Source organism: Ascaphus truei, chromosome 5 (assembly GCF_040206685.1).
Source record: "Ascaphus truei isolate aAscTru1 chromosome 5, aAscTru1.hap1, whole genome shotgun sequence".
Classification (NCBI taxonomy): Eukaryota; Metazoa; Chordata; class Amphibia; order Anura; family Ascaphidae; genus Ascaphus; species Ascaphus truei.
Genome location: NC_134487.1, coordinates 214,724,857 through 214,744,168, shown reverse-complemented (window position 1 = coordinate 214,744,168; position 19,312 = coordinate 214,724,857). Strand labels below are relative to the sequence as shown.

Sequence of the window (19,312 nt, the reverse complement as noted above, 5' to 3'; positions counted from 1 at the left end):
ATGGGTATATATACATACACACACAGACACAAACGATGGGGATTTTCCTCCATATTATTTTCTGCATGGTATGCTTCTGAATTCAGTGAATAGGCCACACCAGTTAATCTCACAGCCTGAGCACAAGCTGTGACATCTATGGAGATTTAGCACCATATGTACTAAGAGGTGCTACTCAATAAGACACCTTCCAGCACGGCTTAGTAAATATAGCCCTTTACCGCCCATTCAACTAAATGTGCTGTAGGGTGTCTGTAAGGATGTACATGGAGTAAGACTGCTTAGTAAACATGTCCTTTTCTCTTTAATGGGATTGCATATTCTAGAGCAGGGGTGCACAAACTGGAGGGCATGAGATTTTCGAGGGGGGGCGCAGCATTTAGAGGCCCCGCGCTCTTCCCCAAAGTATTTAATCTCATGGAGATCTAGGTGGATTTGATATAGACCACAGGCAAAAAGCCAAGCTAGGCATTCCAGTAATCCAGCCAGGGGAACCAGATTTTGTGAGAAAAATAAATAAATTATTGAATTACGACGGAGGTACAGTCAACGTATCCATAGCCATTACCCTGGTGCAAACTTGGTACATAGAGGGCAATTAATTCATTTTTCCGACAGTAGAAACAGCACAACATTCTGCAGACCGCTCACGTGATGGCACGGGCATGTTCCCCCGTCGCGCAACCCTGCAGGCCACGGATCCCTTCTAGTACAGACGTGCGTGACATCATGCGCTCTGTAGTGCGCGCCTGTAATATATCCGAGGTCTTAGATTATGCTGTAGGAGTGTCGTAATTTACCTCCTTCCTCTGTTTAGCACGGATGCTTGGAGACAAATCTTAGAATATCTTGATCTCGTGTCATTCAAAAATAAGCTAGGTGTTGGCTCTCGATGCAAAGAGGATTAAGTCTTTTGCTTTGAAGAATGCAGGGCACAGAAAGATGTCGCTCTTCTTACTTGGATGAACAGAACATGGTCCCAGGGCCTGGTTCTCACAGTCAATAGTACAGTATCTGGCACATCAATACGGTCTGGGACCAGGTTGAAAAAAAGCCAAACTAGAAAGGACTCTGACGCCGGCTCACAGTCCCTTGAACTTTACCGATGTGAAAGTTATTTCTCCTTTAGTGATTGTCGATGTCCTCATTTGCCTTTCTTAAAGAGGAAAGCTGTTCTTTCAGAGCAGTCACCTTTTGGTTGACAAGAGACAGGGGTGCCCAATGCTACATCCCATTGACGAAACATATATGGTAAATTTATTGTTTTTATTGAAGTATTTTACTTTATACTTTTTACCATATATGTTTTGTCAATGGGATGTAGCATTGTGCACCCCTGTCTCTTGTTATATACAATTGCCACGCTCAGTAGCTCTCTTGTTGACATAAATATATATTCATGATGTGGTGGGTGTGGGAGTTTGAGCTAGCGGGAAATGTGTGTTAATCAATTTCTGACTGGTAGCAGTTGTTTGGAGGCTGGTGGCACCTCCCCACACAGCTCACTCCTCCTCCTTCACCTTTTTAACTTGGGAGGTCTTTTCATTTGCTGCAGGAACAGGGCCTATGATGGTTCTTCCCCTCTTACAGAGGTAAAAGGAAGTGTTCACAGTGTAGTGTAGGACCTGCATTAATTTGGTTATACCTTGGTGTTGGTATGCAGGCTTATGACGCTTTGGCCAAAGGGTTAACTAAATAACCAAGTATTTATTGTTATTATTGAAGTATTTACTTTATACTTTTTACCATATATGTTTTGTCAATGGGATGTAGCATTGGGCACCCCTGTCTCTTGTTATATACAATTGCCACGCTCAGTAGCTCTCTTGTTGACATAAATATATATTCATGATGTGGTGGGTGTGGAAGTTTGAGCTAGCTGGGAATGTGTGTTAACCTTTTGGTTGACTCAGGTCTGTGCTTGTATGACCTCATTCATCGTATGTTTAAGATTCTCTGTTCTTTCTATCAAAGTCTCGTTAAGCGCGTTGTGAACTGTAAGGCCTGGGACATGGTCAGCGCTTATGCGCTGAGCCGTGCTGCTGCTCGGCACTGAGCCCCTGCAGCCGCAATGAGAGCGGCTTTAGCAGGGCGTCAGCACGCTTGGGGAAGCATGTGTCTGACGGCGTTTTGAAATTTCCCCGCTTGTCGGAGCGCAGGGCCGGTCACGTGAGCGTTTCGCCCAATGAGGGCAAACCAGATCCGTGACGTCACTGGCCCGCCCCCGGCCCTCCCCCTGATGGTGCGCTGTGTAAGGCCAGGGAAAGCACCGCTTTCCCTGAGCCTCAGCGCGCCTCAGCACTGGTTAAAGGCACTATGTCCCAGGCCTAACACTCGTTAAGCGCCTTGTGAAGTTCTTGTTGGAAAGCTCTTTTAATGTTTATCTAGAGTTAAACAGAATAAAGAAGTCCTGAAGCCAGAGGGTACCCCACATAAGGTGGGGAGACAACAGGAAGGTCCCAATAGCATGCACTCAATGCTCGCTAAGAGTCTATTCGTGGGAAATTGTCTCCCCACCTTCTGTGGGGTACCCTCAGGCTTCAGGATTTCTTTATTATGTTTGGCTCTGCTCTTCCCTTGTGCACCTGTTCGCTCCACACTGTTCACCCCACACTGTTCACTCTAGGTTGAACGGGTTCCTTCCTTGTTTTCATAGCTCTTTATTTAGAGTTGTTTTACATCTTGCCTTTGGAGCGAAGTCCTGTCATTGGGCATCTAAGAGTCAAATGAAGGTACCATTTTTAGAACTCTTGGGCAGAGGGTCTAATTTTTTTAAAGATCCAGAAACCCCAGAAAAGACAGGGGGTTTTTTGGGCTATTTTTCCAACATCACCAATGGCACAGGCGCAATTGAAGCCGATCCTTTCTCCTTGGAAAGCTGAATTTCTTATGTAGCTGATTCAAGTAGGTTTTAGCTGAGCCAAGGAATCCTGCAACAGTCTGGGTCAGAGCTAGATTTTCATTTTACAGTTGCTGGTTTTTTCTATACAACATTGCTGGGAAGGGTTAGCCACGACAATTGCTTTCATCATTTTTTTCCCCCATGTTTTGAAATCTCATAGTAGTTTTAATATCTAATATTTTAGTTGTTACCATTGAAATAGTTTTATTCTTGAAGTCATTGGCTAAAATTTGGGATGGAATTTGTAAAATAAGAAGTAGATTGAAAGCAAATGTTAAAAGACACAGAATGTGTTACATGGCTGAATATGTTAACTTTGATGGCAACTCCAATAATTGTTATTGGTGTTTTTAAAGTTGCTTGTACAAAGAGTTGATGCTGTATTAAGAAGTGTTATAAAATCCTTTAAACGTTTATAGCCGGCATAGGGGTACTTTTCTTTAGATTCATTATGGCAAATAATTCCTTTAATTCATCATAACAACCCTAATGTAAACACGTACTGATCTTTTTTCCATTCATTTACTTATCGGCTCAGTGTGAGGCACACATTTTTCTGTTTAATATGTTTCATGCAGTGCTTTTCAGTACATTTCATACAGTGCTTTTATTGAATTTCCGTAGCTGTCATTATATCTCTATACAACCTTTAGGAACTAATATTCTGTGTTCCCAGGTCTATAATCGGCTTCAGATTTAGGGATCAATATAATTAGGTTTTTTTTTTTTTTCAGCTATAGTGCTTAAATAAAAATAATAATAAAAAAAACAGACAAGGAACGTCTGCGTTTTGTTCACACAGAGCGATCACATCTTTGTTTTTCCTGCACTTTTAAACCGGTATATCAAACATGCATATATTTTTTCCCTCTCTTTGGTAAATCAAAATAATCTTCTCACAAGCATTTCATTAGATTTCCACTACCTCATGATTGTGTTCTGTTGAATTAACACAGTTTGTGTTTTTCTGCCCTTTCCTCTTGTTGCTACACCAACTGCAGCTGTTGCCATGACCCCGGCATCTACTTTTATTAGAAATGTTGAAACCTAGACTTGTCATTCTACAAATGAGCCACACTTTCTATAGCTCTTTAAAGTAGCAATACTAGATTCCCCCTTTTTTCTTCTTATTTTTATATGTAACGCATGTGGAAATCGTTTGGTCCTCCTGTTATAAATCTGTAAACATTCTGATTGTGTGCCTAACATAATGGCCACCTTTCAGTTTCACTCAATCATTTAGTCAGCGTAACTGAGCAGCAACAATGTATCCTTATATTGCTTATTACTGCGGTAACATTCTCTAGTGTTACACTTTACAACACAAACTGCTGGGAAAATTGGCAACAAATTATTACCAACAGAAAAGTGTTACAAATATCTTGCATTGTTCGAAGGCGGCTATAGAAAACAAAAGATGCTTTAAAACTAATTTAAAATGGCATTGAGTTGAATTTAAAAAATAATCACTATTATCTAATACTACAGACCTAATTTAAAAAAATAAAACCCATAGGATTTCACGTTTTGCTGTTTTAAGTTTAGAACAATATACTGTAGACATTTACTATACCCAGGAATCAAACTTTTCTTGCATTACTGCACTGTGCGTGTAAGCACCGCCCCTCAATGGGGCTGGGCCCACTACGCACCGTCACGCAGAAGGTGCAGCCGCGCCGTGCTGCAGGGTTTTTCCCAACTCAATAAAATTGAGTTTACTCCTAGCGACGGAGGCGTGGCCACGCCCCCACCAGCGGTTCACCCAATGAGGGCGAACCATCCGCGTGACGTAATGGCCACGCCCCCGCAAATCCCAGACCACGCCCCCTCCCGTCGCAAGATTCTCCTCTCCTCACAGACCGCAGATCGCGGTTAGCGCTGTGACACGCGCCGCCACCCCCCGCCGGGCGCGCGCGTGTCACAGACATTACTGGGACCGCAGCCTAAGATGTCACATGTTTTGCTGCTTTAATATATACTTATGCTGGCCCATTGTACATGCATATTTTAAGTTAAAAGTGCATGGAATCTCATTATTTACTGTCCGAATGTATATGTATGTATATTTTAGTTTTGTAGCGCCAACCAGCCAAACACAGCTCTTTGAACTTTTTACAACATTTCAATACTAATACAATACAGGGAAAATAATAATTCAGATGAGATAGAAATGTGTCCTTGTCAGAAAGATTTTATAATCTAATCTGCATGTGGGTATACTAACAATAATAGTAGGAGTAAATCTCTGTGCATAAGAGCATACTGTAGTTTAGTGAGTAAACGCATCATTCGTGCTTGTCAGATATTGAGATGAAGAGAGTTTCAGAGGTAGGGTGCAACATGTGAGAAATGCTGTAGGCATGGAAGAGCTATATTGACACTGGCGTAGAAAGAAGACCGGCCTGAGCAGAGGGTAAAGAACAAGAGATTAAATCTGAGCTATAGAGAGAGGAAGATCCTTAAAAGAGAAAATAATTTTGTAGTGAATGCAGAGTTTAATAGGGAGTTAATAGAACATTTTCAGAAGGAGAGTAATAGTGACTGGGAGAAGTGATGTTATCCTTGCAGTAGATAGTGAGGCCAGTAAGGAAAAGGTTGTAGTAGTCCATACGGGAGAGAATGAGGGCATGCACTGACATGTTCGTTCTAGAGAAACAGAGAAAAGGTGCTATTTTAACAATGCTATAAAGAAGGTAGCAGCAATATTTAGCAACAGTAGAGGGAAAAAGAAGAGTCGTATTAAACAACAGGCTTGCAAAAACTGCATGGATAGTAGTGTTACTGACTGTGATGGAAAAGAGCACAGTATGGCTTTATTTAGGTGGGATTGTGAGCACCTACCTTTCTGACACATTGAGTTTGAGGTGCCAAGCTGCCACCCAGGATAAGATTGTAGTGAGACAGTTGGAGACCTGGGATTGTAATGCAGTTGTGAGGTACACCAACAGAAAAATCAACAGCAATAAATATACTAAAGGAACAATGAAAAGGAAGGAAACCAGGAGAGATATTTATCCTAAACACCAAGCGAGTGGAGAATGTAAAGCAGAAGTGGGTGGCCAACAGTATCCAGGGCAGTGCAAAAACATTACTGTAGAGGGTGTAAGAGAGCATAGCAACTGAGGAAAGAGCATTCAGAAAGACACAAGCCGTTCTAGAAGTTGAGATGCAGAAAGCAGGAGAGAGACAGGGTGATAGTTAGATGGGTCGGTGGGGTCAAGGTTGAAGGAAAGATACCATAGGAGATGAAAGAATTACAAATGTGAGTGAGTGCAGGTATCAAAGTGGGAGTGAGAAGGAGATTGGGATCAAGATGGCAGGTATAAGAGGGTGAGGAGAAGAGTAATTAAGATATTTACTCTTCTGTTACAAGGCATCTAGAGTAGATGAAGTACGATTGAGGTGATTAGGCGTAGAGGGAGGCACAGAGGGCATCGCTTGTATGATAGTCAGTGGATGGTGAGTGACAATAGAAGATTTCAGGAGAGAGTTAAAAACAGAAAGGGCACCATATGTTGGACCTGTGAGTGTAGAGAAACAAATTTGCTTGGCTAGAAGTAGCACAGTTAGAGGAACAGAGGAATTTGTAGTGGTGGAAAACAGCAACTCCTTAGAGTAGTGAATTGCATGAGTGTTCGAAACGAGTATTGAGCCGTTGGGGATCAGAATAGAGAGAGTTCTGTAGAACGGAACTTTCCCAAATATTAATCTATGGACCCTGGTAGCTACAGTATAAATCAGCGGTGCGCAAAGTGGGGGGGCGCGACCCCCAGGGGGGCGGGAGATTGTGCTGGGGGGGCGCGGGCAGTTGCAGAGGCCTCGCGCTCTTCCCCCAGGCATTTAAATTAAATGCCGGGGGATCGCGTGAGGCCCCTGCAACTGTTTATGTACCGGGATTAAGCCGTCTGTGTTGCGTCGCCATGGCAACGCGGCGTCAACCCAAGGAAGCTTAATTAATTAAAAAGAGCATTAAGATTGAAAATAATTGAAGTAATTATTATACTACACAACTGATTTGTTAAGAAAAGAAAAAAACACATATAGGATTTTGAATCAAATGTTGCTTTTAACGCTATAAACATGTTATTGCTACTGGTTCACTTTGGTTTTAGGAGTGACTATACTGTTCATCAGGGTTTTTCAAATGGCAGCCCACAAAAGGCCTTAATGTGTCCTTTTGTCTCTCTGCTCCTGCTAATTTCCTATGAGTTGCTAAGGCCTGGGGTACGCAAACTGGGGGTAAGATTTTCGGGGGGGGGGGGGGCACAGCGCTTATAGAGGTCCCTCACCCTTCTCCAAAATATTTGAATTAAATACCAGGCGAGCGCAAGGTCTCTGTAAGTTCCCTTACCTTGTTTCCGACGGCTTTGGGCGACGTGTCATCAAATGACCATGCGGCATCATTTGACGCCGTTGACAAGGTAAGGGTGGGGGTTGCGAGCAGTCGGGGGGCACAGGGGGAAAAGTTTGCGCACCCCTTGCTTAGGCAACTGACAGCGATTTTTCACCCTGAAAATCACATGCAAATTAAGGTAATGTGTGTCACAAGTGCTTGCAACCTTTCCCCCCGAAATGTTGTCTAAACTGGTCCCTTTGGAGAAGTAGTTGAAGAGCCTTGCTGTACATAATGTAAGCAGACACTAAGATGTCACGTTCCTACTGAATGGCTGCACAGTGTTCTCTCTCTCTCTCATATATACATAAATATAAATATATATATATATATATATATATATATATATAATCAAAAAACAAATAGATGATACCGTTCTGTGGCTAACGAAATGCTTTTATTTGTGTGAGCTTTCGAGATACCCTGATCTCTTCTTCCGGCGATGTTACAATGAATGATGCAAACAAAAGGTATACTATAAACAGTGTCTATATATTTATAGTATAGCTTTTGCTTGCTTCATTCATTGTAACATCGCCGGAAGAAGAGATCAGTGTATCTCGAAAGCTCGCACAAATAAAAGCATTTAGTTAGCCACAGAACGGTATCATCTATTTATTTTTTGATTATTGAAGCTCGACTAACACAGTACTGATACCTCTACATATATATATATATATATATATATATATATATATATATATATATATATATATATATATATATATATATATATATATATATATATATACATATATACACCATAATACTGAGTCTGGGAAATGACATGCAAATGAGCACACATAGAGAACCATGTTAAAAATGGTTTTTGAGGCAAAAAGTGACACTGTGTGCTCATTTGCATGTCATTTCCCAGAATCCCTTGCTGCAGTGGAAGTGCTGTATGCTGGGTGATAATGGGGAAAGGCGGGGTTGCAGACCTGCCTAAGACATGCAGATGAGCATACAGTTGTATTTGCATATATATATATATATATATATATATATATATATATATATATATATATATATCACGTAGATATTAAGTTCAATGTTTTGTGCATTTCAATGTAAGCAATTTATCTCCTACTCAAGACTTTGGAGTGCAGTCTGCTTTCATACTTTGTATATGTCTCACGTGTGCAAACAAATCCAATTGTTGCTCTTAATGAGCTTTTAAATGTACTATTCAGTGGATCAGATAAGTGGATTTAAGAGGTAATGATTCTGTTTAGCACTCAAGCTTCGTTGTCAGATCCAAGTAACTGAGGGAAATCCCAAGGGCCAGAAAGGTTGATACGGTTCTTGATAGGATAATGGGTATCAAAGCTAATGGAGGATAAAAGGAGTAGTGATGCTCACAAGGATAATTGGGGATTAAAGGCTTGTTCTATGTCAACATTAACTGCTGTTCCAGTATTCTGTTTGTAAAGCATGACTTCAAATCAAAAGAAGCCTCAAATCTGCCATTTTTACATCAATAGTGAATGTGCTACCATACACACAGATGCAATTATACATTGAAAATTCTTTGACAGACTGTGATCTGCTGTATGCGTATATGACTGTACATTAACTGTAACATGTTTCTGTATAACTCTAAGGGGTAGATCTACATAGCTCTGTTAAATCTGGGCAACTAAAATAATGTTACCTAAATAGTTAACAGACGTTTGCTTCCCTGACTTTAAGGCAGATCCACAACGCTAAATATATGCAACAACAATGGTTGTTAGGCCACTCATTTGCATATGACTAACGGGCGTTAGCCGGCTAATGTCAAGTTTAGACACCCCTGCACTAGCTGAAAGTAATGCCAGCTCGCGATAGCCATATGCTAAGGAAGGTACCAGTTATATATCTACCTTCCCAATTGAAAAAAATAATGAAGCCATAGTGGCCTTGCTGGGGAGCTTTGAAGATCCCTGTTAGCACTTAACAAGATGTTTACTGAAGTGTTGTCATCTAAATTGTAGTGAGTTATAAGAGGACTGTACTGAATACAATAGATTATACATACTATAAATGCATTTAGAGAAGGTAATCTCATTAAAGTGCTACAGCTCTATTAGAGTGTGACCTCTAGTGGTTGGGACAAGCTGTATCTTGTAGATCTTATAATTTGAAATGTTGTTGTTTTCAAATTAAAGAGACACAATTTAAATGTACTTATATTTAATATATTTCATGCAAAGTACAGGGATGTTGATTTAGCTCTTCATTTATAGTTATGATTTGCTTTTCTATGCCACAAGTATTAAATATTACCCACCCTGGAAAGACAAAGTATAGTGAACAATGGGGATTACCATTGTCGCTTTAACTAATACATACATAGGAAAAGATGCATACGTTTAATATTGTAATACATTTTCAGCATAGCCAGTTACTAAAATTCATCATCTTTATTCTCCATATCCATAGTGTCCAAACAATCTCTGAAGACAACCCAATAGGCAGGCAAAAATGTAGAAAAGGTATAATTGTACAATATTTATTATTTTATAAATTTATCTAAATATATGTTTTTCTTATGTTTCAGGTATACTCACGAATGTCAGAGATGCTAGGAATCACAGATGACAATCATGTTTTGGAAACTTTTATGGCAAAAATGTGAGTTTTGTCTTTTTACTTTCCTGTTATTCATAGAAATCAATAATAAAACTTAAGAGCCTTGATGATGTTTGCATATAAAACTATTGCCTAATCTTGCCAATAATAATAATAGCATGTTCTTGTATAGCGCTGCTAGTTATACGCAGCGCTTTACAGAAACATTTTGCAGGCACAGGTCCCTGCCCCGTGGAGCTTACAATCTATATTTTTGGTGCCTGAGGCACAGGGAGATAAAGTGACTTGCCCAAGGTCACAAGTAGCCGACACTGTGAATTGAACCAGTCAGTGTCGTTAATCACTGAGCCACTCCCTCTCACTCTGCTTAGATAATTTCCATACTATTTTAAGAACCTTAACTAGACGTATAAACTACTTCATGTAATGTAAGTTAACTGTAGAATATAGTAGTAAGAGTACCCTGAAATCCACGTAACCAAAAATTATGTACGGTGACATTAGTGAACATATTTAGTGGGAATTATTGTAATGCATTTATTAATCCAAAAATAACATTTTGATTTTGTTTTAATTTGTTAAGGGCAAAAAAAATTAAACAGTGATACTTTTTATTGGCTACGATTAGCAATGACAATGAATGAATTAGTAGATGAAACACAGATACTGTAGATTAAAGAAAAAAGGTGGTGTATACAGCGCTAAAAATGTATGAATGTGCAATACTAATATTAAACAACAAAGTGAATAACAAAATAGTGGGCAAGGCTGCCAGGAAAACTAACCCAAACACAGTTAGTGAAAGACACAAGGAAAACAATACAGACCGGCGCCTAGAGTCCAAATGAATGGAAATGGGATAAGTCCAGAGATTGGTGTCAGTGTCCAATGTATGATGATCCAGCCGAATGTACAGCAGATTCCTTAGCAGCAGTAATAGTATATGATGCAGGGGAGACAAGAAGGAAAAATCATAGCGTGACACTGTTTAAAACAACATAACACATAGACATAGACACACACATACAACAATAAACAGATAGGCTGACTAATATACAGAGAATGTATTAAACAATAAAAAGCAGAAAACTGATGAGGAGCAGGTCTAGGATCCGGTGTGTAAAACCGGAATCCTACTTACAAAATGTCCACAGGATATAAGCAGGTGGATATGGTAGTGATTGTCCGGCGGCAGCTGTTGGTGGACGTGTGCCACTTGTGAAGGACTGCAGGCACCTCTCTCGATCAACGCCGGTCAAGGCGTCACTGCAGGCAACTTCCCACACGGCTTGCTCTCCGCGCCCGGAATGACGTCACGGTAGGCGGGCCCGCGCTCCGGATCTAGATCTTGTAGTTGTATCTCCAACACACCGCTATTCAAGGGGTCTCCTGCAAGGCTCTGCTCCTATGCCAGTACACTGCTGTAATGATTCTAAAAAAAAGCCCAACGCGTTTCGTGCGCATGCGCACTTCTTCAGGGGTTAATTAACACAGTACATGGTGGATTTAAATACAGGCAGGATGTATACCATTGGTTCTGCTCAATGTCACTCAAACTGAACTCGTGGAGACCACGATTGGTTGGAATACCAGTCAATCTTGTACTGTGTGAAAAGCAGCCTAACATACACAAATTACACACATTTACTACATAAAACAAATGACAAGACATAATCAATACAGTTCATACTTAAACATCTTAACACTCACAGCATTAGTATTATAACAGTATTAAAATAAATATTATTAATGACAAAATCTTTTTCACATTGATGTATCATAATTCAGCAAGCAGCTTGACACTTATATGTGCAAAAATGCAAGTGATGCTAAAAGATATCCATATATATGCGTCTCTATTGAATTTAAAACTACTAAGTGGATTAAAACTTTTATTTAAAACATGTATACTTTAATATAATGAACTTATAAATATAGATTATTTAAGGTAAAATTCAATAAAATACAATAAAAGGTTTTATTTAAGAAAGACACCTAGATCGAAATCAATGTTGAGACCATTAGGTGAGAGAGTTTTTAATTCGTAGATCCAATAGGCTTCACGTCTACTGATCTGTTGTAGTTGATTACCTCCCCTCCAGTTAGTCTGTACGGTTTCTATGGCTTGACACTTGAGACCCATCGGACAGTTGCTACCTCAGGGCAGACAGCCAGCACAACCCTAGCTGGATCCGGAATATCCCTAAGGGTCAGCTCACCCGTCTGAAGCGCAACTGTTCAAATCCTGTGGAGTTTGCGCTTCAGGCAGATGAGCTCAAAGTTAAATTCCGAGATAGAAAATATCCAGAATATGTACTTGAGGAAGCGTCCCTTCAAGTGGAGAAGATTGAGAGGGCCACCTTGCTGGAATATAAAAATCAACTAAACGAAACAGAACAGAATAATGGAGTGGCTTTCGTCACCCAGTATAATGAGATGGCACCAAAAATTCGCCAGATTTTAAATAAACACTGGCCAATGCTCCTGTGTGATAACACTCTATCAAAATGTCTCCCAGAAAAACCAAAAATTATCTTTACGAAGGCTCCAAATATTAAAATGCGTCTAGCCCCCAGTTGCCCCCTAGATAATTCAGTTGCTAAGACAACCAGCAAAAAAAAGGGATTTTTTTAAATGCACTAATTGCACGGCTTGTTCATTTAGTAGTAGCACTGAAACCTTTAAATCAAATGTTACAAATAAAATATACACCATCAAGACATCAATAAACTGTCACTCCACCTTTGTAATTTACCTGTTACAGTGCCCATGTGGCTTACAATATGTAGGTAGGACTGGAAGATGCTATCAGAGAAGGGTGTATGAACACATTTATAATATAAAACGAGGTTTAACAACACATAGTGTTTCACATCATTTTAAAATTCATCATAAAAGTAATCCGATGGGTCTCAAGTGTCAAGCCATAGAAACCGTACAGACTAACTGGAGGGGAGGTAATCAACTACAACAGATCAGTAGACGTGAAGCCTATTGGATCTACGAATTAAAAACTCTCTCACCTAATGGTCTCAACATTGATTTCGATCTAGGCGTCTTTCTTAAATAAAACCTTTTATTGTATTTTATTGAATTTTACCTTAAATAATCTATATTTATAAGTTCATTATATTAAAGTATACATGTTTTAAATAAAAGTTTTAATCCACTTAGTAGTTTTAAATTCAATAGAGACGCATATATATGGATATCTTTTAGCATCACTTGCATTTTTGCACATATAAGTGTCAAGCTGCTTGCTGAATTATGATACATCAATGTGAAAAAGATTTTGTCATTAATAATATTTATTTTAATACTGTTATAATACTAATGATGTGAGTGTTAAGATGTTTAAGTATGAACTGTATTGATTATGTCTTGTCATTTGTTTTATGTAGTAAATGTGTGTAATTTGTGTATGTTAGGCTGCTTTTCACACAGTACAAGATTGACTGGTATTCCAACCAATCGTGGTCTCCAAGAGTTCAGTTTGAGTGACATTGAGCAGAACCAATGGTATACATCCTGCCTGTATTTAAATCCACCATGTACTGTGTTAATTAATCCCTGAAGAAGTGCACATGCGCACGAAACGCGTTGGGCTTTTTGAGAATCATTACAGCAGTGTACTGGCATAGGAGCAGAGCCTTGCAGGAGACCCCTTGAATAGCGGTGTGTTGGAGATACAACTACAAGAGCTAGTTCCGGAGCGCGGGCCCGCCTACCGTGACGTCATTCCGGGCGCGGAGAGCAAGCCGTGTGGGAAGTTGCCTGCAGTGACGCCTTGACCGGCGTTGATCGAGAGAGGTGCCTGCAGTCCTCCACAAGTGGCACGCGTCCACCAACAGCTGCCGCCGGACAATCACTACCATATCCACCTGCTTATATCCTGTGGACATTTTGTAAGTAGGATTCCGGTTTTACACACCGGATCCTAGACCTGCTCCTCATCAGTTTTCTGCTTTTTATTGTTTAATAAATTCTCTGTATATTAGTCAGCCTATCTGTTTATTGTTGTATGTGTGTGTCTATGTCTATGTGTTATGTTGTTTTAAACAGTGTCACGCTATGATTTTTCCTTCTTGTCTCCCCTGCATCATATACTATTAATGCTGCTGACGAATCTGCTGTACATTCGGCTGGATCATCATACATTGGACACTGACACCTATCTCTGGACTTATCCCATTTCCATTCATTTGGACTCTAGGCGCCGGTCTGTATTGTTTCACAGATACTGTAGATGATATTTAGTTCATCACTATGTGTTGGCTGGAGTACATTACACTGATGCATCCCTTATATCTTTCAGAGAACCTTCACATCAAATATATGGTGCAAGAGCTAGGGTTTATATAATTAAGCAAAATCATATTTTAGCACAATTAGCTCTTTTTTGGAGCCCTGCTTAGAGCAATGTCCCCTTGTGAAGAAATGAGCTTTTCAGCATTGTTTCCTGCTGATATGAGTTAAATACAGTGATACCATTAAACCACCCTTTATAGGCCATTAAACTGTTTGTTAAATGTAATTTGATATGTAATGTTCTACAGATAAATGATCTCCTTTTAAACTTTCTGTAAATGTTTATTAGCAAAGCTCACCAGCTTTCAACGTTTACTGTCATTCACAAACTGTTATCCCTTAAATGTATATATGTGGAGACTAGCTCATATATACTGTAGTTATGGATTAGTCTGAGAAATAATGAAAAGGGTACAAAGAAAAACTAAAGTAGTAAGGGGATGTTTAATCTTAGAAATATAAATCTAGGTTTCTAGGTAGTTTGTCATAGCTAGACGATTTTCTGATTGTGGCCTTTGCCAAATCTGTCTTTATGATATGGGGAACTTAAAACCCTTCCGTGTTTTAGAGCAGGAGAGATGGTCCGTCCCAAGCTTGACTGGGCAACAGGCAATGGGCTACCTTCCTCTGGTAGGCTAGGGAGGATTAACTATTTTGCTAGCGTCCAATGTAGTATGAATCATGTACTAATTTGTAGGCGTATGGGTCTGTATGTACGTAGTCTAATGAGCAAAGTTCTGATGTGTAATTTCTTCCAGAATGTATGCGTTGGGTTTTTGTTTATTGTTTCAGAAACTAGTAGTGTGCCGAGATTCTTGAGTGACGTTGTTTAATCCTTTTACTGCCTTACATAAAAAGTGTGGTGTGTCTGGAATGAATACTGTATGTCCAAAGAAGTATTAATACATTTTAATTCTAAACCACGTTTGAATACTGAATAAGGTCTGGAGAATGTATTCTGCCTGTTTACTTCCTTTCCCAATAATTATGACATTTGATACCGCTGTTACATATGATCTTTAATTCACTGAGTTTCTTTGTTATTTGAAGGAATAATTGAATTACATTTTACAAGCAACTCTGAAATGTCATTCCATCATGGATCTTCATTACTTTCTTTGTTCTACAAAAATAACCAGCACACTTCATTTCATTGTTATATTTTTAAAAAGCGACCAATATTAATGCAATGTATACACTATTTTTATTTTATTCCAGTGTGACAAACCTGAAATATTGGGGAAGATGTGAACCTGTAATATCAAGAACTCTGCAGTTTCTTAATGATCTCTCAGTTGGATATCCTTTTGGTATTAATAACGGCATGGTGCACAGGACAAAATTATTCTGAAAACAGAGTAATGAAAATGTTACAACTATGGATTAATACAATTTAAACATTTATTTAGTTAGTATGCTGATGCATTTAAAATAGGCAGGTCTATGAGGACCTGTTGTATGTGCAAAGGTGGCGTTTGTTGATGTAATTTGGCCAAAACATGAGACTCAGATACCATTTGAGGTTAACCCAGTTAAAGGCTAGATTTACTATATTTAACTTTGTCTTCAAACTGAATTCTCCTTCCTTGTTTTAAAAATGTACCACATTGGATCACATCACACGTGATGAAGCTAATTCAGTAAAGGAGTGCAAAAAACCTATTGGGATAGACAAAATGCTATGTGTGTCTCACTTGAGTGAGCCGTTGGGTATCGTCCAGCACTCAAAGGTATCTTGCGGAATAGCACCGCTTTGTAAAACATTCCTCTAAAGAAATCACGCTGGCCCATATTTACTAAGCAGTACTATTACATAAGATTCCTGTATGATATTTGTAAAGTAATTGTAATAGCTTAAAAATTTAATTTGAATACACTGACTCATCCACTTTTACATCTCTGTAATGATTTCTTGTTTTAATTGTGCAAAAATTGCACAAAACTAAAGAGCTTATAAATGTAATCGCCATTGTTAGAATAATACGACCACCCTTATAGTAAAGTATCACAGGTACTTATTTGATTTCTGTAAAAAAAAGTTATATTTTTATTTGTACTGTACCTATTTTTCTGTATTTGCAAACTTATCTTGTAAGGATAACCATTACAAACAAAGAAAAGAAGAGAAAACATAGACAACTAGCTGTACCCGACGTAGCATACGTTGATCTAGTAAGCCTTAAAGGTTATAAAGTAAACATTACTCTTTGTTTTCACCCCATCCTGTAATGCCTTGCTGTCTCTTGTCCTCTCTTAATCCACCTAACTCCCCTCCAATCATTCCTTGCTCCTCTTTGCACTCCCTGCCTTTCTGTGTCTGCTCTTCTCTGTGCACACTGCACTCCCTCCTCTTCTACTCATCTCATTTGTCTCCTCCCTTCCTTGCTGTCATTGAGTAGCAACCCTGTAACCGCTGAACCCTTGTACGGAAACATACCTAAGATATATATATATATATATATATATATATATATATATATATATTTTGTCACTTTTTTTACTCACCATAACTTAACTCAGTATTATGGTTGGCCCATCCTTTAGCTTCTTTGCATACCCAGTTAATCAACCCCACACTGATGAGACCCATTAAGGTCGAAACAGCAGTCTGTGGGTGGTTTTCTGGGTATGCACCTTAACCCTGGCTGTGCTCAAAGCTGTGACCATGCAGCAAGCTTAAGCCTATAGGGAACCATGTTAAAAATGGTTTTTGAAGCAAAAAGTGGCACTGTGTGCTCATTTGCATGTCCTTTCCCATAATCCCTTGCTGCAGTGGAAGTGCTGTGTGCTGGGTGATAATGGGGAAAGGCGGGGTTGCAGACCTGCCTAAGACACGCAGATGAGCATACAGTTGTATTTACATTTATATATATATATATATATATATATATATACACATATACATACACACACACACACACACACGTCGACAAATCACCCAAAAATCTACTTGCCGAACCAAAAATTCTACTCGCCACCTAGCCCCGCCCATAGTCCCACCCACAGCCCCACTTAAAAAAAATGTGTAATTCCTAGTAAGAACTAATACCACCATTTGTTTTTGACATAAGTTTATTTATTGTATTACATTTATACTTAACTACAATTAGTCCATGTTACATAATTACGTGTGTGTGTTTAAATATCGGATCTAGAAAAAAAAAAGCCACATGTGAACGACTAGTTTCCTGAACCCCTTAATCAGTGTCAGGATGCTCCCGCTTCACAATATCTAAAACAGCAATCCCGCCTGGGATCTTACCTGATCCGCAGTCCCTCAATGTCCAGAGTAAGATCTGGAAGAAATCAGTATAGGTTTTTTCGGTGTAGGTATAGGGCAGTTAAGATATATAGGGTAAATAAGATATCCAGAGAGACCGTGTGAGAGTCAGAGACACAGTGACTGGGTTGGTGACTGACTGACTATGGGTGACTGACCGACTGACTATGTGGGTGACTTACTGACTGGGTGGGTGTGTACTTCTGGGTTCACACACACACTCGCACTAGCACACACACACTCGCACACACACACACACTCTCACACTCACACACACTCTCGCACTCACACACTCGCACTCACACACTCGCACTCACACACTCGCACTCACACACTCGCACTCACACACTCTCACACACACACAATCGCACTCACACACTCTCCCACACACTCACAATACAGGGATTGAAACCACAAATAGAGGTCAGCCACGTGCCGCCAGTGACAACCGCCGCCACCCCTCTCCCCCCGCGCCCATTTCCCGCAACCCAGACGGTTTACTCATGGGAGGCAAGGAAAGCGCCGGGAGGCAAGGGAAGCGCCGGAGTCAAGGGAAGCGCCGGTAGTCAAGGGAAGCGCCGGGAGGCAAGGGAGCGCCGGGACGCAAGGGAAGCGCCGGGAGTCAAGGGAAGTGCTGGGAGGCAAGGGAAGCGTCAGGAGGCAAGGGAGCGCCGGGACGCAAGGGAAGCACACTGTCCCCTCCGGGAAGGAAAACTCCCCCCCCCCCGCTACCACCTCCCACCCCGGGCGAGCAGCCACCACAGGACGGAGGGGCAGAATATAAAATAACACACACCGGAGGCAAGGGGGGGAGACGTGAGAGGGCATGACTTACCTCTGTGCAGAAAAGGAAGGGCGGGCCTGGCTGTATGCAAACAAACAAGAAAAAGTCCTGGCAGCGCGCTAACATGTCAGCCAATCAGGCAGGGGGATTTTTTTTTTCTCCCTTCTTCGGGCAGGGGAATTGTAAGACGCCAGGAGGCAAAATCCATTCGCTCGTTGCGACCGGATTTGTCGAACACTGTATATATATATATATATATATATATATATATATATATATATATAGTTAGGTCCGGAAATAATTGGACACTGATACAAGTTTTGTTATTTCGTCTGTGTACCAAAATAAATTCAAGTTACAGTTAAATAATGAACATGGGCTTAAAGTGCAGTCTATCAGCTTTAATTTGAGGGTATTCACATCCAAATTGGAGGAAGGGTTTAAGAATTACATCTCTTTAATATGTAGCCCCCTCTTTTTCAAGGGACCAAAAGTAATTGGACAATTGACTCAAAAGCTGTTTCATGGACAGGTGTGGGCTATTCCTTCGTTATTTCATCATCAATTAAGCAGGTAAAAGGTCTGGAGTTGATTCCAGGTATGGCATTTGCATTTGGAAGCTGTTGCTGTGAACCCACAACATGAGGTCAAAGGAGCTCTCAATGCAAGTAAAACAGGGCATCCTTAGGCTGCCAAAAAAAGAAAATCCATCAGAGAGATAACAGGAACATTGGGAGTGGCCAAGTCAACAATTTGGTACATTCTGAGAATAAAAGAACGCACTGGTGAGCTATGCAACACAAAAAGGCCTGGACGTCCACAGAAGACAACAGTGGTGGATGATCGTAGGATCCTTTCCATGGAAAAGAAAAACCCCTTCACAACATCCAGCCAAGTGAAGAACACTCTCCAGGAGATAGGCATATCATTATCCAAGTCTACCATAAAGAGAAAACTTCACGAGAGCAAATACAGAGGGTTCACCACCAGGTGAAAAACATTCATAAGCCTCAAGAATTTAAAGGCAAGATTAGACTTTGCCTAACAATATTTTAAAAAGTCAGACCAGTT

At 40.1% G+C, this 19,312-nt stretch overlaps 1 protein-coding gene across 1 annotated transcript in view; it reads left to right on the top strand.

Moving 5' to 3' along the window:
• Positions 1-19,312, top strand: part of RANBP17 (RAN binding protein 17) — a 646,782-nt gene that overhangs the window by 372,845 nt on the left and 254,625 nt on the right. Inside the window, exons 15-16 of the mRNA XM_075601659.1 lie at positions 9,838-9,911; positions 15,396-15,476. Of these exons, the coding sequence (XP_075457774.1) occupies positions 9,838-9,911; positions 15,396-15,476 (155 nt within the window). The remainder of the gene's footprint in view (positions 1-9,837; positions 9,912-15,395; positions 15,477-19,312) is intronic.